Source organism: Tubulanus polymorphus, chromosome 2 (assembly GCF_964204645.1).
Source record: "Tubulanus polymorphus chromosome 2, tnTubPoly1.2, whole genome shotgun sequence".
NCBI classification, from domain to species: domain Eukaryota; kingdom Metazoa; phylum Nemertea; class Palaeonemertea; order Tubulaniformes; family Tubulanidae; genus Tubulanus; species Tubulanus polymorphus.
Genome location: NC_134026.1, coordinates 30727412 through 30753941, shown reverse-complemented (window position 1 = coordinate 30753941; position 26530 = coordinate 30727412). Strand labels below are relative to the sequence as shown.

At 36.5% G+C, this 26530-nt stretch overlaps 3 protein-coding genes across 3 annotated transcripts; 1 reads left to right on the top strand and 2 right to left on the bottom strand.

Annotated features, from left to right (window-relative positions):
• Positions 1–107: 107 nt before the first annotated feature.
• LOC141898655 (dedicator of cytokinesis protein 7-like) lies at positions 108–21138 on the bottom strand. The gene is made up of 46 exons (XM_074784680.1): positions 21041–21138; positions 20572–20686; positions 20178–20353; positions 19907–20096; positions 19480–19692; positions 19317–19402; positions 19171–19237; positions 18944–19093; positions 18788–18853; positions 18353–18521; positions 18046–18248; positions 17876–17969; positions 17502–17667; positions 17201–17318; positions 17057–17127; positions 16680–16821; positions 16494–16598; positions 15902–16205; positions 15620–15634; positions 14301–14459; positions 13284–13448; positions 12114–12187; positions 11943–12038; positions 11491–11631; positions 11283–11396; positions 10882–11201; positions 10164–10470; positions 9604–9780; positions 9330–9374; positions 8646–8801; positions 7569–7725; positions 7295–7491; positions 6823–6957; positions 6582–6734; positions 6037–6198; positions 5589–5765; positions 5243–5503; positions 5028–5159; positions 4575–4709; positions 4399–4488; positions 4057–4147; positions 3608–3753; positions 3254–3397; positions 3061–3170; positions 2805–2972; positions 108–871 (listed from the first exon to the last, which is right to left on the bottom strand). The coding sequence occupies exons 1-46, from the start codon at positions 21079–21081 to the stop codon at positions 781–783; spliced, it is 6594 nt and encodes a 2197-aa protein (XP_074640781.1). The 5' UTR covers positions 21082–21138; the 3' UTR covers positions 108–780.
• An 89-nt stretch (positions 21139–21227) lies between these two features.
• LOC141899528 (uncharacterized protein C8orf74 homolog) lies at positions 21228–23935 on the top strand. The gene is made up of 5 exons (XM_074785894.1): positions 21228–21639; positions 21734–21935; positions 22030–22433; positions 22645–22786; positions 23562–23935. The coding sequence occupies exons 1-5, from the start codon at positions 21511–21513 to the stop codon at positions 23723–23725; spliced, it is 1041 nt and encodes a 346-aa protein (XP_074641995.1). The 5' UTR covers positions 21228–21510; the 3' UTR covers positions 23726–23935.
• On the bottom strand, positions 23919–26334 carry LOC141899529 (eukaryotic translation initiation factor 3 subunit I-like). Its single transcript, XM_074785895.1, has 9 exons — positions 26254–26334; positions 25886–26066; positions 25727–25792; positions 25367–25516; positions 25153–25286; positions 24965–25075; positions 24770–24859; positions 24516–24682; positions 23919–24137 (listed from the first exon to the last, which is right to left on the bottom strand). Exons 1-9 carry the CDS (start codon positions 26254–26256, stop codon positions 24056–24058), a joined length of 984 nt encoding a protein of 327 aa, XP_074641996.1. The 5' UTR covers positions 26257–26334; the 3' UTR covers positions 23919–24055.
• Positions 26335–26530: the final 196 nt, after the last annotated feature.

The window sequence follows — 26530 nt, the reverse complement described above, 5'->3', positions numbered from 1 at the left end:
TGGGTTACTGAAATGCCTGTCTATCGGCATAACATTCATATAGAATAGATCCATCCATCAACCACAGCAATAAGTATGAATATTATGAAACATTTTATTAACAATATTTCAGCCTGTTCCAATAGTCAAGTATATATTAGTTACATTATTCAGTACACTCTTTACTCAGTACTAGTGAACTCTTCTTTGAGTTGCTTGATTTCTCTGATTCTTCACAATCATCTGGTCAAATATTTACATTCCTTACAATATAACGAGTAACGTACAAGACTTGAAATAAATATTAGCTACAATCATCTAGATATTAAAACAATATACGGTTCTTTTTTTTAAAGTCACGCTTATGAAATAATCTACGGTTCAGTTGATTCGGTCAGTTTATTTCTAAGTTAAATAAAATAAATAAGTTTACATAAATGCAGCTCTGATGTCTACTTATAAAAGCGTTAAACAGTGAGTGATTAATTACATAGTCATGATTCATAGAAAATCTGTACAATGGAACAAAAAAGATTTTATACATAGTGAATTCAAAGTTGAGAGTAACAACAGCAGCAGCTGCACCAGAGAACCATGTGCATCGGCTGCACCAGGGGAAACCCCTTGCTATTTTGTACTAGCAGTACAAATAGTATTTTATAATAATAATTTTAATAGTAGTTTAGTCCGACAGCTTGGTCCCTAAAACTACAAAACTCTTCACTAACGTTTATCATAGATACAGTAATGAGAAACAGTAGTTTTCATGTTTAAATGCGGTTCTTGAATTGATCTAAGACGTCACTGAATCATCGTACTCAAGCGTCCAGTGCTATGATGTTTTCGTCTTGACCCGTGACTGGAATCACTGCGATCACTTGCTCTACTATCCCTGGAAAACAATCAATGCATTTCATATATCGTTCTTGTTTTCATATTGCGATGAAATACTTTCTTTGGCACATATTCGAAGTAAGGAACCAGTCCTATTTTGTAGAGATGATATGTTGTTGTGGAAACTGTTTTTGTTTTAAAATGACTTGGAGGCTTATTAAAGCATTCTAAAATCATTTAGACATACGAAATGTACAATCATCAATGTATTGAATCATTGAAGGATTATTGTAAAACATTTAATCTTGATTTAAACAATGTAATATTTCTACTTGAGTACCATAATACAACTACGTATTATCTCTAATTCATGCTGAAATCAGTGAAGCGACAAAAAGCTGCAATATTTATCAAGGGTAATCCAGGCATGACTCACTCGACCAGACTGTACTACAAGAGACTCGCTTGCCTCAAATTAGTAACAAATTGTCCAGCCGGGCACGCGATAATCCGAGGTTATCAACAGAGTCTATTGTCGTATCTTTCTTATCACAAATTATGTTATCATTACCCTTGATACAAAAACTCCTGCCTAAAAGCGTTATAATTTATACCGGAAACAACTAAAAACATTCAACTATAACTTCAAGTGACACACACTTCATAAAAAGCAGAAATTGTTTTAATGCGATATTAAAATTGGAATACACTTGAACACGCTCTAGACTGATCATCAGTTATTATTTCAAAGCTGTTATCATTAAAGGAACTGTATAGTAGAAAACTATAGTTATATTACCTAGAATCACATGAGGTAATTCCTAGTGTGTCGATCTAATACACCACAGGACATGCTGTATCATAATATGACACAATATCAATAGCAAAAATGAATAATAAATGACAGCCATATTGAAACTGGATAATCCTGATGGATAAGCTGATGTAATCTCTGTAGAAGATAATGAACTAACCCACAAATGATTGGAATAATCAACTTCAAATATCATCAAATGTGAGATCATTCATCAACTGGGATAGTCTTGTTTAACTATGTTTGAGAAATGTGTAATGCGATCTACCACTAGTTTACGGGATCCGTTTCATCAGAGATCATAACCATCGAGGAACTAATTATAATAATAGATAGTTTCACAATATCAGATATATGTATATATAGACATGCAAACTCAGAAATGATAATCATCATAATGATGCTGATTGTCTACTAAAAACTGACGCGAAAATAAAATTTACTACAAGATGTTTAACCATGCAATGAATGAACGCATGAATACCTCAGTCATCATCAATCACCAGGTCGTGGTTATAATATTTAGGGAAATGGTCACAGCTATGTTTTACGTGTATAAGATATAAACAGTTTATTATAAACACACATCGATAGAAACGAGTAACAGCGAAGTGAATGGAGAAAGTCAACAACTATTTCGTAATAAAGTAGAAACGGATAACGAATGAATCGAACCAACGTAACGAATATAAACGTTAAATGAATTTCTTTATGAACACTGAATACAGTTTGTAGAGAATGTATTTGTGACTGCGGATAGAAACACAACACTTATACATACACCACTTATTCATAGAGGGCGCAGCAAGCTTAGATTCAATGTCTATAAAAATATATATATATAGTATCATCATTATCATTTAACTATAGAATAGAGAGAAGTTTGTTGAATCTAGGTGGACACGGAGAACTCATTATAGAAAGAGAAGAGAGAATGATGAAAGAGATAAGATAGGGAAGTGGGGAGGGGAGAGAGGATTGAGGAGAGGTAGAGGGGAGAAGAAAGAAGAGAAAGAAAATGTAGAAAGAGAAGAGAGAGGGGTTAGAAGAGAGTGGGGAGGGAAGAAAGGATTGAAGAGAGGTAGAGGGCAGAAGAGAGGAGAAAGAACAAGAACATGTAAAGAGATGGAGAGATATTGAGTAAAGTTAGTGAAATGTTTGAATAATTCTCTCTTACCTTCGATGAATATGTTTTGATCGTTTAATTGTAGCTGTTCCGTTGAGTGAAGCTATCAATGGACCGAGTTGTTCTTTCACGTTGTTGTAATTCCGTTCCATTTCACGCTGATATTCTTTCTGATTCTGACCGATCAGGTCTTTATTTTTATGTAACGCGTCGGAACATCTAAAGAATTGAAAAACACGAATGAAATTTCCAATGTTTTGACTCAAGAGTCCGATGTCAACTGAGCGCTGTAGGGTTAGATAGCGACCTGCGGAGGAAATCTTTGAAAGATAATCGTAGTTTATTGTGATGTTTAGTCGGTGCAACTCGTCCTTCGGCCATATCACTGAGAAAGATCTGAGCTACTTCTATCGGACCCTGAAATGTGAAAAAAAAAAACTTCAGATTTTGTCGATTGAAGATCAAAATTTTAGATTATCAGCTATGAATGCAAGACGAACCTGGTTGACGGTGGTTCCAATACAGCCTTGTAAAACCATCTGCAACATTTTTGGATCAGGAGGTTCTTGAGCGAGAGCAATCGCTAGTTCACGAGTTTTCTTCATAACGTCTTCAATAGCAACTTCAATCGGAGTCAGAATTATCTGAATTATCGAATACAACAACATCAGCCAGGATTCCAGGGTCCAGTTTCACAAAAAAGTGCAACCGAAATTTTTGCTTTAGTTCTTATCGGTTATTTCATGTTCTCAATGAGGAAAACAATATTCAAACTTAACCGTTTTTAACATTAACTTTTACAAGAAACTGAATCCTAATCAATAGAATACGGGTTCTACAAAATCAATACGCACCTGTTCTTTGGCGATAACGGCCAGTCTTGTTTTAACGTAAGGGAAAGCGTTACATGTAGTCAGTAGAGTTTTACGTTTGTGTTGTTCATGTAGTTCTCCATGAGCTCTTCCATCCAGTGTAAATGGTGTAGCGTACATAAAACGTTCTATACAAATAAATACACAAAATCATTTTCGAATTAAAACACAGATTAATGAGACTGAACTCGATTGGTAGAACACTATATCCGTGTTGACGCGATGAGGAGAGAATCCCACAATGATAATAAAAAATTCATGAAGAATGAAATTATTCATGATTAATCATTATTCCTGAAGATGACTATTAGGATATAGTCGAAACGTTGAAATAAACTACTATCTCGAAGTTTCATTTTCGGACTTTTTATTATCATTGTGGGATTCTCTCCTCATGAGACTGAACTATCAATGTATTATAGATGAATTACTTATGTTGTAGTTCTTGTCAAAGTACGTCGTCCTTTCGCGAAGTTCAGATGTGTCGAAATATGGCTCTACATAAGTAATCTGGATGTAGTTCTGTAAAGATATTCATATCAATAACAAGTGATTCGCTGTATAGTAAAACCTCTCTACAACGAATACCTGATTCCGGGAAAATGAAGAGGTGTTCATTGTAGACAGGTTCTCTTGATTGAAAATCAAATGTATAATTCTAGTTCAGAGTTAAAGGTTCATTCAATGGACGTATTGGTTGTGGAGAAGTGTTTGTTATGGGAGGTTTCACTGGTTTTACCGTAAAGTGTTTAATGAAAGACTATTGATTATACCTTGTTTGCGTCGAGTTTTTCACGTTCCACATTATTCGAGTCTTTGATCATCACTAATTTATCGGCGCCGAATTTTTCACCATAAAATCCCTAGAAATTATTATCAAAAACGATATGAAGTAAGATTATCGGATCTAGAATCACTACTGTATACATTAAACCTTTACAAAACTGACCTCTAATCTGTGAGATATTTCAACGAGTTTTGTGATCGACGGTTCTTTATAAATGAATTCCTCTCCGTCTAAATCTCCAAACTTAGTTCCGTACAATCCTACACGAAAATACGTTCCAAACATTCGTTTCCCTTCCTGAAAATTATTCAAAATCAAACTCTCTTCAAAGATTACTGACCACTCAAATGATGATTTTTATCATTGTAGAGATTGCATTTTGAATGATCAACAATAAGATGTAGGAAAAAAATAAAAATCCTACAATTGCAAATTGACATAAATAGTTTACAAGAAATGTTAGTAACCTGCCCAGGGCCCAGTTTCACAAAAAGGTCAACTTTTTGGTGTAATTGCTTTTGGTTACTTCATGCTTGCAATAAGGAGAACAATTCAAACTGAACCGTTTTAAGCTTAGAAACTTTTTCGTGAAACTGGACCCTATTTATATTCTACCTGTTTAATAATCTGATTAAACGCGTCGAGTAGTTTACCATGAATGATCGATAATCGTTTAAAATCATGATTCGATTCGTGAATCGGAATCAATACTTTATAAACCTGATTCATAGCTTCGTATTGAGTCGCCTGAAACAAACGAACATAGGAGAATATTCACAATTATTCGAGCCTCTTTTAAGCATTAATGAATATCGAGTAATAATACTGACCATACTGAGAGAACTAGCGGCTTGTTCCATCAAACCAATCAATCCACTTTCCGTGAAATACTTTCCAGTACAAATACCTTCCCCATCGGGAGAAACGACATCATCCGAGACGGCGCTTTCCTCTAATACATTAGACGATACTTTCTGAAAGGCGACGCATCCGACAGGTAGATACGGCCGATCTTCTAGCATGTTCAGATACTCAGCGACGAGTCCAGCAGCGTGTATCAAACACTGCGCAGCTTCTGCGTGATTACCTTTCTGTAAACGAGAGTTTATTGAGTCAAAATAAAACATATACTGATGACGCGCTAATAGTGGAGAGTATCGAGAGTTTAAAACAGACCTCGCTATGTTTACCAGCCATATTTTGTAACCACGTCAACCGTAAATCGGGACTATTCTGATAACCTTTCGCGATACGATACATCAGATCTAACAACATCTCCGGATCTTCCATATATTCCTTCATTTTCACTGTATCCGATAGAATCATATGTAAGTTGAATATCAGATCTTTCACCTTTTGAAACGAAACAAATTGAATCAATTAGAATTTTCATAAAATCGTGTAACATTCTATATACCAACTACCCATCAATGTTAAAAGGTGTGATTCTCTTAATGCTTTTAAAAATTGTCTTAAAACGTATTTGTTTCTTACTGCTTTTAACTGAATGCTGATGTCTAATCTTTCGTTATGTAAAGCCGATGAGCATATTGTTTTTTTATGGAATTCAGGCTTAATAAATTATCATTATTATTATTTAGTATTATAAACACATGAACGGCACCTGTTCTGGGAATGATGTATCTTGTAATTCGATGTCCTCTTCTGCGTAGGTCAACATTGTTTTCAACGATTTCCTCAAATATTCTTCATTGAAGTTTTTCTGGTTTTTTCCGACGAGGCGACTTAGCGACATCGTAACTTGCATTTTCACCCGAGCAAAATTCTGAAACCAACAACACAACAATGAGAAGAGAGCAGAGAGAAGAGAGAGGAGGGAAAATAGAGGGAGAGATGAGACCGGAGGGAAAAAGAGAGAGGAGAGATGAGAGAGAGGAGGAAGGAGAGATGAGAGAGGAGGGAAAATAGAGAGGAGAGATGAGACAGGAGGGAAAAAGAGAGAGGAGAGATGAGAGAGGGAGGAGAGAGGGGACCCTCCATGACAGACTAGTTCAATTATCTATCAAACTGTCATACTAGTACTAAGCTGTCATTTTGTGAGAAGAACTCCTCGTAACTGCTAAATTATTATAAACATCAAACATCCTGAATAAATAATAAATACGTAGAGGTGTATAAGACCTCTGATGATGCTCTGCTGATACTTACATTTCCAATTTCAAAGTTCTGTCTCATGAGTAAATAGAGAGAAGCGCTCGCTTGTGAACGTGTGTTTGATATACTAGAACTACAGTGCTTCAACAGACGTAAACATAAATCAGCGCATTGTTCCGTTTCATCTTCAAACAGTAACTCGGGAAACTAGAAACAAGAAACAATCATTGATTCACGAACAGACCATCAACTGGGAATGGAACGATTTTAGGAAATTATGGAACAGAAGTTGTACCTTTGATACAAGCGATCGCTGTAATGCGAACATGTGCTGTAAAACGGTAGAACTTTGATTCAGAGACAGACTATGAAGCATCACTCGCAAAACGCTGTTCAATAGAGTTTGGATCAGTTCGTTATTCTGTACGATCTATAAACAAAACAAAAAACATTTCTCAAATTATCAATTATTCTTGGAAATCAGAGATGAATCTATTTCATTCCAAACATTAATCGATGTATGGCTCCAAACGTTCGTGTGTTTGAAATGAAATAGACATTAACCACGAAATCAATTTAGACAAAGTTCTATGAAGATACATAAAACACCAACATTTTGAAGACTTAAGAAAGAAAATCTGTGAATCTGAAGTTTTAGATAGATTTCTAATTCTATCTATTTTCATAGATTTATCTGTTGTGAATTTCAAACAGATTTTCGTTGTTCTAATCTTCATACTATTGGTGATTTATGTAGCTATATTAACCTGTATAACTAGATCGAGGATGTCTAAAGTGATCATGTTCACTTCAGTCGAGAGGTTCCCCTCGACGTGACGATCAATAACTATTTCAGGTTTCGGCATCTGCTCAGCACCGGATTGATCCGACTGTCTCCACTGCGTCTGTTCCTTCCTCCAGCGTAGTCGGTTTGAATCTATATTCGGGGAGGGTGGATTCTGATCTGAAATCGGAGTACGTAGGTCCTGTTAGTGAAATTACTCAAACGGCAAATGAAAAGTTTTGGGAAAGTTTTGATACCGTAGAACTGCGATTGAGAACTTGATGATTTAGTCCTAGCCATCATTTGACTTCGAGCACTTCCAGTTCCCATTATAGCTTCTTCCAATCTGTTTTTCATATCCGTGCTCTTTTTGATCGTCTGTATTGAATATTGCTTCTGAGTTTTCTTGTTAGCCTGCAATAACACGATGTTAGAATGTGTCAGTTCACTGGATCAGCGATTCATCTTTAGAATATTTATCAGCAACAGAACGATGAATTAAACTTCACGCATTTCATTAGATACAAATTCTAAGAAAACATTCTGCACCCAGTTCCGCAGTTCTGCGATAAAATTTGACTCCTACTCTAACTTATCTAAACTCAAAGAATCGAACTTAACCCAGAACTGTAGAACTGGATCCTGATAATCATTTGATTAAATATTTCAGGTTCGTGCAGATGATCTGAGTAAAACAGCATCATTCATTCACACATCCATAAAATTAGTAGAAAACATTGAATACGATGTGAGAATTCCTCATTCTAACAAACTCATAAAACGCACAAACCAAGATTTGATTTCATAAACCGTCCGTGTGACAGAAACTACAGTAGCCTCAACTATCAACGATGTTTTAAAATGAAGATGAAAGTTTATCCGGAGTTTTATATCATATATTACAGATGCTAACTCTAAATCTACAGACAGTAAGATATTATGGTTGAATATATACGTCGTTATATCTGTATAATCAATGAAATGACTGTTTATATATTATGTGAGATGAGATGTGTACGATGAACGTCTGTTGAGTTTATGTTTAAAAATCCCACAAGTTGGAGTTAAAAATGACCGATTAAAACAGCATAGTTTTACAAATTGTGGTATTTTTTGTCAAGTGAGCAATACACGGGTATATATTAGTGATTGTTATTACTTTATTCCTCCTGCTAACAACAAAACCACGATTTAATGCACACGATTACAAATCATTCAGTTGTAGTAGTAAGTAGTAAGTGAATACCAGTAGGATACGATAATAGACGAACAGCCATGGATATTATTGAAGCAAACTTGAGTATGGAGTTAGTAGTGTAACAATCCATACTAACCGTGTACCACGGAACCATATACTCCTCGCGTAATGAATTAGACGACCAAGAACGATTGATCATTCGTCCTGACCGACGATCGGCTGGTAACATGATCTCATCGACGGACATATTACGCAACACTTGCAACGGAATTTGTTTGTTTTTTCGCACTCCCTACATTACATATATACAAACATACATTATCAGTCACGATAGCAGCAGATTCATGAACTAGAATTATTCCCGATCGAACGTAGACAAAACAAATACATGTTTAACAAACTTTCTCTTCACAAACACGAATATCAAAAACGACTTAATTAATGATTCGTCAAGCTACTGAAAATATGCAGAATTACTAAACAGTTCGACAGTTAGATATGATTCATAATGAGGTAAATTTGAATAAAACGTTGAAGTGAAGAATATATCATAGATGATCAAACTACTTTAGACAAGCAGAAAGTTTGGACGATCTCAGTAATGAATGCATAAAAGATTGAATAGTGCTTTAAAATATTCTTAAATCGACAAATAACTGATACCAAGCAGTGTCTATAGACATTAGATAAAATTGTTGACAATGTTCCCTGAAATAAAGTGTTCGATGCCCAGTGGATAGTTTTTAATAAGTTTTCTAAGAATTAGTGTAATAGAAATAAGCATTACGTATATTGTATAGTTTACCAAAAAAAAACCTACCATGAAACTTAGCATTTTATCATGAAGATCATGAAGAGTCATCACCTATAGATATATTCAATAATAATCGAGCTGACATCAGGGATTTATTTCTATGTATTTATTAATTTGTATATGAGATGATGATATAATGTGTATTAATACATGTAGTCAATAGACAGTAAATACACATGCATTCAGAACTGAATAAACTGAGAGTTTTTGTCATGCTGTTTTTGGGTGTTTGTTTGTGATATGTTTACGGGTTCTTTCTCTGGCAGAGATTGAAACAAACCTTGTATTCGAAGTTTGAGACGCACAAGAACAAAATCTCAAGAATCTGATGTAATTTACTCGGTTCCATCTCGGCCCACCAGTGAAGCAAAACTCTTTGATCGACGTTCTTCAGCACCCAGATAAAACTGATCAGTAAATTGCGTGTGTCTTCTTGGTTCAAAGAGCTTCTTTTAGGCTGTAAAATGTAAATAATCAGTATTAATGGAGTCACAGACAGACTCTAAGAATCTGAGGACAAAGACCCAAAGTTCCTGGATTATTTTAAACTTGAAGAGAAAGAGAGAGATTGAATCTGCTGTAGGTAAATGGAGACATTTTTTTGTTTACAATATTACAATTTAATATTTTCCATGAACACAGATTGATAAAGAATTGCCTGGTTCTAAGCTCCATAATGCCTGAGTTTTCCAGTTTGTTTTTCCCAAAATGTCCAAAATTCCCAGAGAATTTTCCCTGATTTCTAGATTTTCTGATTCCCTGAGTTTTCCAGGTTTTCTATATCAGCAGCCACCCTGCCAAGAGTCAAATTTTAACAAGGTCCAGCAGAATCAGAAATACCTTTTGACAATCACTGCAAGGGTCCACTCTGATGTCACTGCCTCCTCCAACTCCATAACCAGCTATAGCCATCGCTACACTCTTATTAATACCTCCATCCTCGTCGATCGCTTGTGAAATTCGCGGTTTTAAATCGATCGTTGGATCGAACAATTGCGGTAAAGCATCGACTACGATTCCGATGAGCGGTAGATAGAGCGAGGCGACTCGAGCCCGACACGCTGGATCTTTATAACGTTTATCAGAGTCATGCGAAGACACCATATTACGAATAACATTCACTGCTTTATTGTGAATGTTTGAAACGCTGAAATAGATACAGTGACATTACAGCTTCAAACAGCTTCATTCTCAATGAATTCTACTAGTCTCATGGCTAAAGCAAAGTTTTTCATTTCTGCACGAATAAAACCAAAATTTTAATCCCTTTCATTAAGAAAATCCTCCTATACATAAACCGGTAAATGTAAACGTGTACTTTGATTTTAATCTGTTGAAACAGGATATAAAATTACATTGGAGAAAAGGATTTTAGTTATAGCTTTAAGAGATTGTTGTCACTCTCTGCCGACACATACTTTTAACAGTTTCTTTGTCACACGTTTTACATTTTGGTTCTTTTTAAGCGGAAAATGGAAAATAGCTTTTGTGTAAATCATCTGATAGCATCGATGAATCATTTCCTGACAATCGACAATTTGCAGGGATTGAAACTTACTTTGTTTCTAGTGCGTTTGCGAGATCACTGAGAATCAAACCGACGAGGAAATGTTGTTGTCTGAATTCATTTGATAACTCGGCGAATAGCGCTTTGTTGACGGTGCCACAGGTCGTTGTAGTAGACATGAACGATATTTGTGAAGCGATGCTCGTAAGACTAGGACTAGGACTAGCGGGTGCAGAAGGCGTGACTAGAGGTGATGACATCGGTAGATTTAACGCTACGTAGTGTTCATGACTGCAAACAAGCCTCATGAAGTCGAGTCTGAGGAGAATCAAAGGTGTAGCGTCCCCGAGCGTCAAAATCTTTGCGGATAGCTTTAAAAATAAACAAAATCATGATTTGAGCGAGAGTTAGTTCTTCTTTTCACGGGAATCTCAAATAACACTCGATCTTACAGTTCTATAATAATCTTTGATAACTTGAAAGACGTAACCGCGATCAACGAATGAGAATAAATCCTGGACGAAGAACGCTAAAGCCGTGTTGAGATTCTTTATCATCGTTACATCCTATAAAATATCACAACAACGGAGGAAATATCATTTATCTCAATAATCCAAGAGTATTTTCAAATTTCAAGTTAGGTTTGATTTTTCTTCTTACTTTCAGATAGCGATCTACGATATCTTTAGTAATCATTGTCAGTAAACTCGTGATATCATCCATGAATCGTGTTGGAAATCGACATTTTCTCGGCATGTAAAGTTTATCAGTTCGTGCTAGATGTTCTGCCATACTTTTTGTCTGGAAAAGCAAATAGTGAAATTCAGGGGAGGATCAAAGGGAGGCAGTTTCTAGGTCCAGGCCGCTGCTTTTTATTGGAGTTGCCCTTTTTAGAGATCGGTATAATCTGCAAATTTGTCACTCATCCTCTCAGAAAATGATCAGTCAGATGTATTTTGCCTTAAATTTTGACAGCCTTCAGCGTGGCTGCCTTATCCGATTAATACCCTTCCTTTTCTATTGGACTCTGGCCAAACAATCTCCTTAGATCCACCCCTGAACCTGTTACATACTTTATCATAAAGTGTTATATCAGTTGTTGAGAGACCTACCATTAGTTCAAAGAAAAACCAGGCATTCTCGAGGGAAAGTTGTCTTGCAGTTCCATTCGACATCACCCACAATAACGCAATCTCTTCATGAACCAACTGAAATAATTCAACAGATAATAATCATCCTACCACAATAATTATTTCTTCACGCTCGCATATTTTCGAACAAACCTTTTTCCCATGAATTTTCGGTATATAAAGAGGATCGTGAGTTTGTCTCATACTTCCAGATCTGTCAGCTTTCGCTAGAAAACATTCGCAAAATATGATGAAATATTTCACGCTAGTACCCGGCAAACAGGAGGTAGAATCAACATTAAGAACCTGGAGCCAGTTCCGCAGTTTCCTGATTAGAACTTCGGGTTGAATATGGAAATAATTTTCAAGATTCAAACTTAATGGATAACTGTAAAACTGAATCCAGTATGATTGATAGGTTGACACTTAGAAAACGATGATATCGCTAATAACAGAATCACTAATGATGCATAAGTTGATAATATTTTGTGTTCTTCAATCAATTTCTACACAACTAAAAATTGTACATCAATCCATTAATCTATACATCAGAGGCCAATTGCTCAAAAATTGGTTAGAGTTAACAGATGGACAAACACTACGGTACAATTACTATAATCACAACCATCAAACTATCCACCAGTTAACTTAAACCAACTTCTGAGCAACTAAGAACAACTATCTACTGTAATTCATCTCATTCCAGAAACAGTTTAAAACTTGTTCGAATGAAACCAAATAATTTGTAGGGAAACAACAGGAATAATTAGACTACAGCAGCACACAGGGATTTTACTTTACTATTTACATGTAATATTCCACGGGCATTCAGCTGAGAAAATAAAATAAAGCAATGATAAAAGCATAATATGATGATAGCGAAGTCTGCAGAGAGAGAAAAAACTGTTTAGATTATGTTCACTGATTAATGAATGTATACAGCTCCCAGGTAAAGATTTGAAGGAATGAATTAATTTCAATCTTAACCGACAATAACACTGAAACCGGGTTTAGTAAGTCAAAGTAAAGCCCAGATGCACAGTCGTGAATTAGGTCCAAAAGTGATCTTAAAAAGCATCAGACTGGTTTTAAGTTGAGTTAGATTCGCTACAGAACTGAGATGGTCTTGGATCTAAGTCACGACTGTGTAAATGATCTGATTCATTGATACTGAACTTGAGAGATTACATCAAAAACAGTGAACATAAATACGCATTAGAACTGACTGAGTACAGTAGTTGTTAAAAGCCACAACTCATGTGTTAAAGCACCACACACTAACATACACAGATGCACACGGCTGTTTAACTGGTGCTCCATTACCTATATATCCCGAATAATCCGTTTCAGGTGAACCAGGATTGCTGTTGCTAAGGTCGGGGTCACTGTTACTACGTTGAAACTGTCTGGGGATAGCGAGCGTGCTGGGCCGCCCGATCGTAGCGAATCTCTCAGGAGATGGACTCGCGACCATGCAAGGGGAAGTCGCTGAAACATGTAATGTAAACTGTGAGCAGGCGAGTGCTATCTCTAAACAATTTCTACCTTAAACCATCCTAAAGCCAAATACAACGAGTCTGGTAAACATGTCCGTGCAGGACCCGGTTCTACAGTTCTCTGACTCTAGTCTAATCAACCGTCCTTACTTCACGATCAAAACATCGAAACTACAGAACTAATTCTTATTCAAGAGTCAAACTTTGGAACCGGGTCCAGATAATTTGAATATCTTTAGAAAATTAATTCGGAAAATTTTGATGAATAACTACATCATAAATGGCTTTCAAGAATGACACACAACACTCAATTAAATATGAGACAAGCAAAAGGTTTGAATTAGTAAAAACATTACATAAAAATAGCGTCTTGATTCACTACTAAACAAAATCAATCAGATTTCTAGTTTTTCCATTGAATTACTTTTTTAGATTCTAATCATGTTAATTCAGTCCGAATACATTTCGAAAAGCAAAGAGTAAATGATCAGAAAAATATGAAGCTAAGCTTTTGAGATTGTTATCCTGGTTATTCAAAGTCGGAAGATGAAGTAAGAATCATTAATTCCATTCAGAAACAGAAATATCTTTATCATTTCGACCGATATTATTTGATCTACACAGAAATAAATATTCGCTAAAGTTGAATCTATTGAAAAAATCAGAAACGTTTGAAACATGCTGATTACATGAAACAACTGTCTAAACATGAGAACTTAACAAAACGACATGCAGTTAATAAGATACCGATTGATGCCAAAAAAAACAGATAAAAACATGATTTCTGTGTAGACAGGGTCCGGATGAGGAGTCAGGGTCAGTGAAGTAGTAATATTTGACTTACGTGTACTCGACATGTCAGGAATCGGTAATATCGCGCAGTATTGTATATACGATATCAGAATGTTGTTGCGATTGTGACAATCGTTTTTTTCGTCAAGTAAAATTGTTAAACGACGCACGATTTCAGCCATCGCTTCAAAACACGTCTGCCCGACATTCACTGCAAATAAACATAAACATTCATTCATAGCATTTAACTTACAAACACAAAGTACATCCCCCGACGTCTGCAAAATTACCTCCCAAACCCAGGGGCCGGTTCCATAGTCAAGACTTAAGACCAAAAGTGGTCCGAAACCTTAGGACTGGTCTTAAGTTGTTGGATTGGCTATAGAAATAAGTTTGGCTTAGACCGGTCTTAAGTCTAAGCCCTGTCTATGGAACTGGCCCCTGATCTGGTATCAACATTTCTTCTTTCAAATTTACTCTTAAGATGGTTGGAAGGATTCTACCCAAAATGTATGAACAAAACAATAACAGTTGTTTAAAATGATATTGTGGATTTCTCTTAATGATATTCATCAAGATTGGAAATAGTCTCAACTATTTACAATGAAACGTTGCCTTTCATTAAACATAGCTATACAGTTATTTGTTATCTCATCAATTATACCCTGGAAATTAATCAATTCATGAAATATCATCGCCATTGCTCTATATAAAATACGTTCATAGTATAGGGCGCAATTGAGCCAAAACCATATCAACATTCCCCTGACTTCCATCATTCTGGGGATATAATAATTGAGATGTTTGCACTAGAAGCAACGTATGGATAGACACACCCTGAACCACAACATTACTCGAGAACCCTGCATACCTAATAATACATAAAACTGAGCATCATCCAGTGTTTAAACACTGTATGTGAACAATATACCAATCATATATACACAAGCATACCAGTACGCTTATACACCATGCTACAAGTGTGCATTTTGTATTCAATGATTGTAAGGTTCAGATAAACCAGTCAAACCCAGTTAAATCGTCATCAGTTAAGTCGTTACATCAGAAAAGGTATCTTTATTTTTGAGTCGCGATTTGTATTTGTGATTCAAATGTAAGCAGTCAATGTAACAAACGACTGAAACCATGACGACTTAATCGTGGGTTTAACTGTATATAACAAATAAGCGAAGCAATAAAGAAAATGAGTTGGCGACTTCACTCTATCACGACGTCATTAAACTTCTCGAAATATTCATATGAAAAGTAACGTATCATGATATTTGTGCAATATTGAACATTTTTTCATGATGCGAAGTGACACCGTAACCAATAGTGATCAATAAAAAGTTGTTAATTAGTGAAACTTACTCTTTAGAAGACGCCCTTAGAACAGATAGAACAGCATTGATATTATAACATAACTAAAATACTTACAACGATATCTATTTCCAAATAATAAATATAATCGTATTTCATGCGTTTGAAAACATGCGTTATCTATTTGAAAGAAGTTTCTCGACGGAATATAAAAGCTACTAGATTGTTAGAAACTTATATTGAAAATGTTATTGGAAATAAATGAAAATGAATCTCGTTTAATCATAGATTATTGATTATAAATTCGTGCGTCTAAATGATTGTAGAACTCACCGACTTGTCCGGCGATGACAGGAGGTCTGACTATCAACAGAATTAACTTGTCTAATATGAGATGTAAGAAATGAACGAGTGGTTCGCCTGCAGCCTGCAGTAGGTTACTAATAGATAGCTTTAATTCGGCTTCGAAAGTTTCAGCGCTGAGTCGCGGTGGAACTTTAAACTCCTCGGCTGTGTGACACAGTAATAAGAATCGATCGATGCTAACATCTAGAGTATGAATGGAGGATGCAGCCTCGACTGATACCGTGAATATCGGCTTCCGTCCATCAACCCACTTCATACTATGACTATCAACCTGTAAATGGAAGATTGAACATCTCTTTTCACTTCAAACTCTTCTGATTTATTTCCAAATAAGGGAACCTCTCAACAATGAACACCTCTATACAGTGAAGACTTTCTCTGCTACTAAATGAACACAGCAAACTGTCCATGAGCCAGTTTGTCTGCAGCATAGTCAAAAGTTGTTAATGTTTTTACTGTGATAATGTTCATTATTGGTGCCAAAAATTCAAACCTCTCAATAGCGAATAATACGCCCAGAACTGACAGTGTTTATTGTAGAGTTGTATTGTAGTTTTACCTGATCTGGATGAATGACGGAATAACTCGGAGGTGGTTTCTCCGTCGAGACCGGTAACGTAAATTCACCGACGAACAATCGGCCATCTTGTAACACCGGTAACCACTGTAGAAAACATGCTACGATTAGAAACGTGAATATTCTGATTGACAATTCAAATTCGAAATTACAAAAAGTAGAACTTACGGTGTAGCCAATGACGAGTTCAGTGGGCGTGGTTTCCATCTTTCTTTGACAGCTGATGTGATAAAACGTAAACAGTATGTGATGTCCGTCGTTTAAATATCCGGGTAATTTAATCTTCATTTCTTCATAGAATTCCGGTGACCTGTATAATGAATTAATAGATGTTGAAAATAACAGTTTCATTAAGAAGACGTTGTTTAATATCATCAAACTCGGTCAAGTCGTTTAAGTTACTCAATCACTATGTTACAGACTTATCCAAATGATGGCTTACGCGTTAATACAAATTGGGACCAAAAAATAGAGATGACTTCAGTAATGTGAGAAACAACTGCACTGAGTTTGACTGTACTTGCTGTATACGGTATATTACTGACTTGTTATGGTAGAGAACAGGTGTGTACAACTCTTTACAGAATTCAGGACAACTTGATTTACCGAACAATACCTGAAATCAAATACATCATCATTTACTATATCTGAATAGTTCTATCATTGCATTATCCGTTGTAATGACTTACCCTCATAGCGTGCTGCTCCTCCTCACCACACATGAATTGTACTTTCACCGCGATGTTCCTCGCTGATCCAGCGCGATTAGCAAAATTCAGGTACTTGGGATACAGATAAAACAGATTCCTAAAACATTATATAACCATAGAATTAGAAAACAACATACAATAGACTCTACTTTACTAGGTATCAGGGAACTCGGTACATTGGGACTGCTGTGACTGAGTTGAGAATCAGGGAACTTCAGATAGCTGTAGGGCTGAGAATCAGGGATAGTGTTGTGGGCTCAGCGTTGCTGTTTATAGATACCTATAAGTGGAGAAAGGTTCGTAAACTTCACGCGGCGCGAACTCAATCACTTCTTTAATCGGTCGTGTTTTATCATCGTTTGGATACGGATCAATTTTATACAGCTCCGGAGTTAAACAGTATTTCGGGTTTTCTGCCGCTGCTGATATATCCAACTTCAATATACCTACAATTACATCAGATCAGCGTCTCAATAAAGACTGTGGGCGAGAGTACAAGCTTTAACATTTTCTATTTTTCCCTGTTGTATCATTACAAGATTCTATGTTAATATATAATTACTGTTTTATTACTGTATCATTATATCAGAAAACTTAATGCGATAATGAAAATGTTGATAGACTAATAGAATCTATGCGTGGTTTATTACTGACCCGGGATGCATTTGAGCTTTTTAAGAACCGATGTCGGACGCTTTAAATCTGCGAGAAACTTGTACAAATCTTCTTCACTTAATTTATCACTTTCCTGAAATATATCGACAACTCATTGAAGCGATCAGAATACACACATATTCTCACTGTGTTTCTAATGGATGACAAACCTGTTTAAAGAAACTCGATACTGTTATTGTAACCGGTCTGAATGATTCTAGTATTTGACTGTAATCATCTGCGGGCCAACTGTTCCGTTTATCGGAACCACCGTTACGAGAACGCTCGAATGAACCTCGATGATTAAACTCATCTGAACGTCCTTTACGTCGGAAATTCTCCAGTTGTTTCTCTATCAAACTCGAACGTCGATCTGAATTCACAATCAAAATCATCGTCAATTTCTTTATAATAATTCATGTCTATTATAGATGAAAATTGCGGATTCCATGAACTAAAATTCGAATTGATTCGTACCTAAACTGTTTGTCGCGATTGGTTCTCGTTCTGTGCTCGCTTCACGTTCCATCGTTCCAGTTCCTGTAACCACGTTAAACAGGTGCACCGCGGTCCACGCGAACGGCATCCGATAACGACCGAGCTTCTCGCAAAACAATTCAGCATTCGCTTTCACTTTCTCTCGATTCTAACATAGATAAATAAATAAAAAGATATAAATTTCTGTTTGCCAAATGTGACAGGATGACAGGATGACAGGATGACCACTGTTCTCTGATTTGTATCGTTCACAATCCAATCAACAAACACAGTCAAATATGTAAGACATAGACAGAAACAGTTTGACTATACGCGTAATCTCAACATTCTCCCGCACATTTCCCTGACTCGACTTTGCCCAGATGCCCGGGTAAGTGACCACTCTGTGTGAGGATTTGAAAAATTATGATTTACCTTATCATCTTTCATGTATGGATCGGCGCATTCTCCGATATCACCTTGCTGTAAAACCTTCTCCAACTGTTTAAAAAAAAAATTCCGGAGATGAAAATACAATCGGCGACTGAGATCTGCAGCTGTTGAATAAATGCGAGGTATAAAAATAGGAACCTTGATGACGATGAATATATCGGGTGAAGGGTATGTAATACTGAATATAGCTGATCTACTCAGCGATGATAAATCTGAATAAGATACTTGTCCGTCGATCATGTTACGAATGTGTTCAGGATTCATATCGAAATAGAAATTCTCCGATATCTGAAATTGAATCGATATATCGATGATTAGATAATGAATCATCCATGAGAATGTTAACAATGATCGTCATTTCTTACCTTTTTCTTTTCCTTCGCATCGTATAATGCCATCGAAGCAAATATCGGTTCAATTTCCAATTCGAGTCTACAATAAAATAAATACATTTTTACGCATGAAAAAAACGTTTCTCAAATGGGTTTTTATTTACAAATAAAGTTCTTACTTTAGTTGTAAACACTTGATTAAAACCCTATGTCCGAAATGTTCTCGCGGAACTTCTCCCATTACCCTACGTTCTACCCATTCTTCCTGAAGATAGAAAAAGAAAAAAAATCATTATTTCGTTGATTTATTTTTTTCAAAACTCACATGAAAAAGAGCATTACCTCATCCTGCGGTGGGAACAAAGGAAACAATTCTTTGTGTCTTTCCATTTGTCTTTCTTCAGCGTTGTACTGATCCACTTTATCCGGCGGTATTCTGTCGAGCAAGTTCGGAAGTAAAGGATCTGCTTGCGAGTTCCTCAAATCGAATATACTACTCGCCCAACTTCCTCGAGGAGTATCTTCCATCGTCGATTTACGATTCTCATCATCTTCCTGTGAAACAAAACATATATAAATAGACGACTATTAGGTTACAGTCGAAATGTTAATAAACCACAAGATCAGGAAACATTTCCGACTCTTTTTATTCTTAATGCGTTATTTAATATTAAAATAAGACTTAGAATTTTTGCGAAATTAACATTTTCTGGATTTATGAGGAGAAAAAGTATGTAGCTAAAGAAGGAATTATCAATTAACTACTTACATCTTCGGAATCATATTCGTTATCGATCTCAAACTCTTGCGACGGAATTTGTTTGAGGAATTCGGTTTTCTCATCCTCGCGATCGAAATCAGCATAACTGGAGCTGTGATTGAAATAGCGCCTATTGACGACTGTGTAATCAGCCGTATAACAGTGAATACAGTCTCGAACATGAACATCATTCTCATATCTGTAAATAGAAACCTCTTACTTCTTATCTTAAATCTACAACGCATTGATTCAACTTCAATCTAAATAAGACTTTACTGACCCTCGCTCAGGAATTATAGGAGCTATTGTCCTACATTGTTTTGGTAGTAAAGTCACTTCGATATCATCAGCTGGAAATCCGACCAGATCTTTCATCGGATCTTTATCAATTGTCACTTGATTCTGTTGAATGTAATCTTCATAGTCTAACGGTTTTACAACGTCGCATAACGGAATCTAAAAAACAATAAAAACAAACAGTATCAGCCTAGATCTAGAGTTATTTTAAGAGGGAAGGGGACCAACACGCAGGGCATCTTTTCCCAAAATTAAAGTATCTTGAAAAAGCCAAGAAAAGGGAGTCAGGGAAATAATAAAGGGAAATTTCTAGGCATCCTCGACAAGATTTTGATAGTTTTGGCAACAAATTTGTTGTTAATGTTTTGATTACTTACACTAACACTGCTGGCTATTGAGACTCCACTGATACTTTTTGGTATTTCTTTAGCGTAAGACGAGTCTTTCAGATACGCGGATGAGACTTGACGTCTTACTTCAGCAGCACCTTGCCTGAAATAATCAAACAGCAGAGAGTAAAATCAGCCCATCCCACATTCCAGCACTGCTGCGACATCACTGGATTTATAAACACACACTAACACAGTAAGTATCCTATACAATACAATGTTCCCAGTAAGGGTTACACGTAAGATCTTGAGGTGATGGTAAAAATCAGAGGCACAAATTTGATTCGAAGATGAAAGACCAAAGTAGATATTTCAAATGTCATCAAAACAAACAAGGAAGTAACTTTTTGACAGGACGGATCGTGAGTCACCGAGGAGAAGTGCTTCTCCATCATTCAACAAAAAACACTCGACAACAAACAGCATTGATGTATATAGAATTACATTTGAAACTTACTTGTTGAGTTTTTGAGCGAATGCTCGCTGGCCACTGGCCATAATTCCTTCCACAATTTCGACGTCGACGATATTTTTTTACCAACCCGGAAGTAATTTTAACCCGGAAATAAGCCAGGAAGTGTAATATGTTGAGTAGCAGCTGTAAGTAATATATCACGACATATAGCATCCTCGCTTGCCAGGGGTCCGGTATCACTCCCGAACTCGCTTCCATCGGCGAACAGCTTTAGCGTAGTAGGTTCGAATCCCTTGACGGGTGAAGATGGACATATAGGCGCTTTTACGAAATTGAATCTGATTCGGTATCGGAAAACAAAAGGTTTAGTAAATCGAATCGTTTTTCGTAAATGAGTCGAATCAAATTATCAATTTAAAGGTCGCGATTCAAAAGAAAATGGGCGTCAATGGTGACCGCTCAATGGTGACCGGATTATTGATAGATATCTTAAGCCCGCGGAATTCGGACTCATGGATCGGACGGTTAGCTTGAGAGAAAACGCGGCTGGTATCCACGGTAATAATGTAAACAACATGGCGGACCAAAATTTTGACAATCTCATTTTAAGGAAAGATGATGCGGTTTTTATAGCAGCTCAGGTCAGTTGACGAGTCTTACACCGGTAGCCATAATTCGATATTGAAGTGCTTATTATTCCATTTCGTAATAATTGCTCTTATTTTATTCGTACAGAAGAATCGAAATGAAGGAAGAAATCTTCTCGCTTCGAAGGTTCTCGATTGGGAGCCGTTTGATGAAGAGGATAACCTATTACGATCTATATTACTGGACTATTTGTACGATCATTTGATGTTTGCTGTAAAGAAAGGATTTTCCTGGCTTGAAGTTTGTTGTGTGTTTCAAATAGTCAAAGAAATGCAAGAAGAAACAGTTGGTGAGTTACAGAACTTTGTAGAAGTATGGAATCCTTCAAATGTAAGGTGTGACTACATTAAGAGCCTCAACCCACTTGTTTTTCGATATTTTAGGTCAAACTTTAACCGATGCCCTCAAGTTATTCAATGAGAAAGTGTTGAAATACGGGACCCGAGTCTCTTTACGAAATATGGAAATATTTTCGGAACAATTCTTCGCGACGTTCATGTCGCATTATAATCTGTTCCAGTATTGTTTCACCAACGCGCAAGATCAAATGATATCCGATAATAGATTATTGATCGAGACTCCACGTGAAATCGAACCGTTGAAAGACGCGAAGGAAATTAAAATCTGGGAATACGACGAAAAACTGAGTGAAATCGATCGTTCGGCCGAGACTCATAGAAACGAAAAGATCGCAGAACGTGAAAAGATTATAATGGACGATTTCAAAACTATTAACGATATTAAAACACAAACAGCAGTTGATGAAAATACAACTTTAGATAAAGAGGTAAAAACACATCGTTTCCGCTTCCAGAAAACTCTGTTTACCCCAGAATCAGAAAGTTGCCTTAATAGTTATGGTACCCCAAACTCGCATGCCCCTCACATGTTACAAATTTTCTAATCAAGTTCATTGTGGTTAAAACGACAGACTGCCTTGGAATTCATATTGTACGGTTGTTTTTGTATATTTATGATTTTTTTTGTTTACTTTATAGAATATATTAAAGATAGTGAAGGGCGTCACATCAGCTTATATCGGCGCTACTCTTCATACCATTCAGTCTAATATAGAATTGAGTATGGATGAATTGGAGCATAAATTAGAGAGAACACTAGTTCCTCGACCGGCTGAACTAGGTAATCGATTCAGTTGAATGTTGTCCACCTGTTCCACAATTAATTTTATATAGAGAAAAAACTGTCGAACTGGATCAAAGCTTTTTGTTTCGAGTTAATCGACGATTTTGCTATTAACCCTTTCGCTACGTGTGACGTTTTGGAAACGTCATATGAGTGACACTTGCTGTGCGTATGACGTTGTAGAAACGTCATGCACCTATTGATTTATAACTCGAACGCGTACACAGCAAACAGTATGGAAACGCATGTAAGACAAGATAGTTAGCTTTCTAAACAACAGATGGCGAAAATGCGTCAGTAGTTGGTGCTGTCAGCCTGTTGAGCACATGGTAATTTGCGCGGGATTGAGATGGCTCCCCACTTACGTACCTCTACCAGCGGAAAAGGATATCCCATATCAATTGAATTTCTTTCATCCACACCGTAGCATCAATCACCAAAGACTGAGATAGGCACTTGGGTGAAAAACTGAAAAAAAAAAATTTTTAACCCATCCTGACCCCCCCCCCAACACGCCCCCCCCCTACAGAAAAGGCTGTTGGTATGATTTTTTACTGATTTTCACTAAATAACATCATAATCTTCGATAAAAACGCGAAAAATCGGGGTTAAAAACAATTTGAAAAAAATCGAATTTTTCGGAAAATACCTTACGTAGGGGGCGGTGCAAGCGTGTACGCAGCGAAAGGGTTAAAGAATAAATGTATTCAGCTCAAGGATTGTTTGTTTTCCGGGTATTTTGTTTTTTAATGATTGCGTTGATTCTTTCTAGGTCCTCCACCCAGATACAAACTGAATGAAGCGCAGAAGTTGACATCTGCTCGTAAAGATGCTAAATCACCGAAATCACCGAAAGGCTCCAGAAATAACAGCTTAAAAGTTCAGAAGACCGACCGCAGCAAGTCACCAAAATCTGCTCGTAGCAGAAAGAACTAATACATATTACAGTAGTAGACTGCGCTGACTGCGCTTACCGCGGAGATGACCGATTGTTTCAAAGACCTATTGTCACAGTCTGCCTCAGAGAAAATCATCCCGCGCTAGCGAAGTCTACTGTACTTACATATCACCGGTATTTACCGTAATCTAAACAGTTGTTTCGTTACTTTTAAACATATAAATAAAAGCGTTGTTTAAATTTCCAGTAATATTTTATTATCTTCATTCTCGTAGTAATGTAGTGTCGATGATGATATCGACACTAGATGATGTTTGAATGTTTTTTAGCACTGGTTTCTGTTATAAAGCGTGTTCTCCGTTAAACTGCTAACACTCGAGTTCGAAGTCAAAATAATCCGAATCAAAACTTTGACATCTTACGTAACCATCCTCACCACCGCTACTATATCTGTAATATAAACATCAACATATGCTGCAACCTTCTTAAACATGTATCATAGTGGAACCTCGTTACAATGAACTGAATAAAATCTGTTTGTTATAACCACCGATAGTTTGTTAACCCTTTCAGTGCGTCTACACCGCACTGCAGTGTATAAATCAGTGGTAGATTTTGCTAGTACACCGCACTGCGGTGTATTGATGTAATTAGTAATTATCTCTCTTGAAAAATGACGGCATCTGTCAAACAAAGTGAAATATTAGTAACTAATGATACACTGCGCGATAAACTAATCTTACTTGACAAGAAACTCTTACTAGCAATAGAACTGTTATATGAAGTTGTAAGGAGGTTCCAATAAAGTGATAGCACTCCTCAACTTACCCTTTACCATCAGGTTGAAAAGCTATACTGTTAATTGGACCGAAATGACCTTTCACTCGTCCAAACTCTTCTTCAAATACCAAATGAAAGAACCTAGCGTCGAATTTTCCTATACGAGTTGAAGTGGTCGTTACTTCCATGGCCTCTTGACCTCCGCCCAGTACAACCTGAAATAAATAGATGACATATTTTTACAGCTATTCAGAGGTTATCCAGACACTCCCTAAATCTATGAGAGTCAGTGTGTCACTTACGTGTTCATCAATTGGTGAAATTGCTGCTGAATTTACAGGTCGTTCTGTTTTATACGTTTTCATGTGTTCTAAAGTTGATACATCGAACAACTACAAAAACACATCAAAAACACATCAAAATGTCATCATTCAGTTTATCTTTGTTTGAGACGGGATTCAATCACAGCAAATACTGTCATTATCTAGATCACTTACTTTTGCTGTTGTATCTTTTGAAGCCGTAATCATCATCGTTCCATCTTTAGACAACTGTATATCATTTATTTGTTTTGAATGTTCTTTGATTGTGTAGATATTTTTACCGGTCTAGAAGAAAACAAACATATTAATTAGATCCATGTGAATTCAAATAGATGTTGAAATACTCTAAATATTTCACGCACCTTCACATCCCACTGACACAGTTCTCCATTTTCATGTCCAGTAATGATCATTTCGTCTAAAGGTCCCCAAACAGCGCAAGTTACTTTAGTGTTCGTGTTCGACATCGGAATTGCCATAAACGGTCGACCAGCGTCTGAAATATTCACACAACATTCGTCTAAGTCTGATTCTAGTCGTCGCAGATAAACTCTTCACCCTCGAGAATCTACTTACCAACTTGATAAGCATCTTCAGTGTCGAATAGATGTATTTCACACGGGTGACCCATAGTTTTATCAGTCGTGTACATTAACATTTTCCCGCTGTATGAGAATCCACACGACCTCACAGCTGTTTTTGTATTTAATACACCCAGATTTTTACCTGAATCGAGAGAATTTTAAAGAGATTCACGATTCATTGAAGACTGCAGTTGAGAGGGTAAACCGTAACATCAAAAGGTAAGGGTTAGAGGGCGATGTCACTAGGGTAAAGTTAGTGATATATAAATATTTTGGGATGACACCTGCAGCTAAATTCACCGATTCTCCAAAGAGAATAAAGAATGATAAACTCTCTGATGTTCAGTCTTACCAGTTTCGCAATCCCATATTCTACACGTATTATCAGCTGAACCGGACATAAATCTCGTCGTGTCCCCTGAGAATTTATAGTTAAAGATAGAAACAAAAATCTTCTAAATATAGCTGCAATGCAGCGATAACGGGTTTTCTGCGCGGAAGCAAAGGATACAGTTGACATCTAGACACCAAACAGCACCACCATGACCGTCGAATGTACCTAAACGCTCACCATTAAGAGCGTACCAAACATTAGGCTTCTGATCTTTCGCGCATGAAAACAGTAAATCTCCTTCTCTGCTGTATTTGATTTGAGTTATAGATCGCTCGTGACCGTGTAACATTAACGGTTTCTGAAATATATATCGCATATACGATTAAGCGGTATAAACACAGACTATCTCCATATTGTACAAACCGGCGCGATATTTTATCGCCGAAATGAGAGAAATCGCTGCTTCATCCAATTACTAAATTACATCTTTACAAATGTTCAAACATATTGATATAAGAAATTGTACTAGAATGCGTTAGACTCACCATTTTGAAGGGGAATGTGTGAAAATTATTTCACCACGCAGAAACCAGTGCTTATAATCCGTATGGACAACGGTACGGACGAATCGGAGTGCACGGTGTCCGTGTCGTCGTCCGAATGTCAATATTTCATAAGCATTTCCTCTATTCATAGAACTATTAGTTCTATGCTCTATTTATTCATTATTTTGTACATTAGGAATGTGTTTATTCATTGAATTATCGCTTTTTCTTCTATTTCTACCAAACGAGATGAATAAAGTCAATATTGAATTGGTTA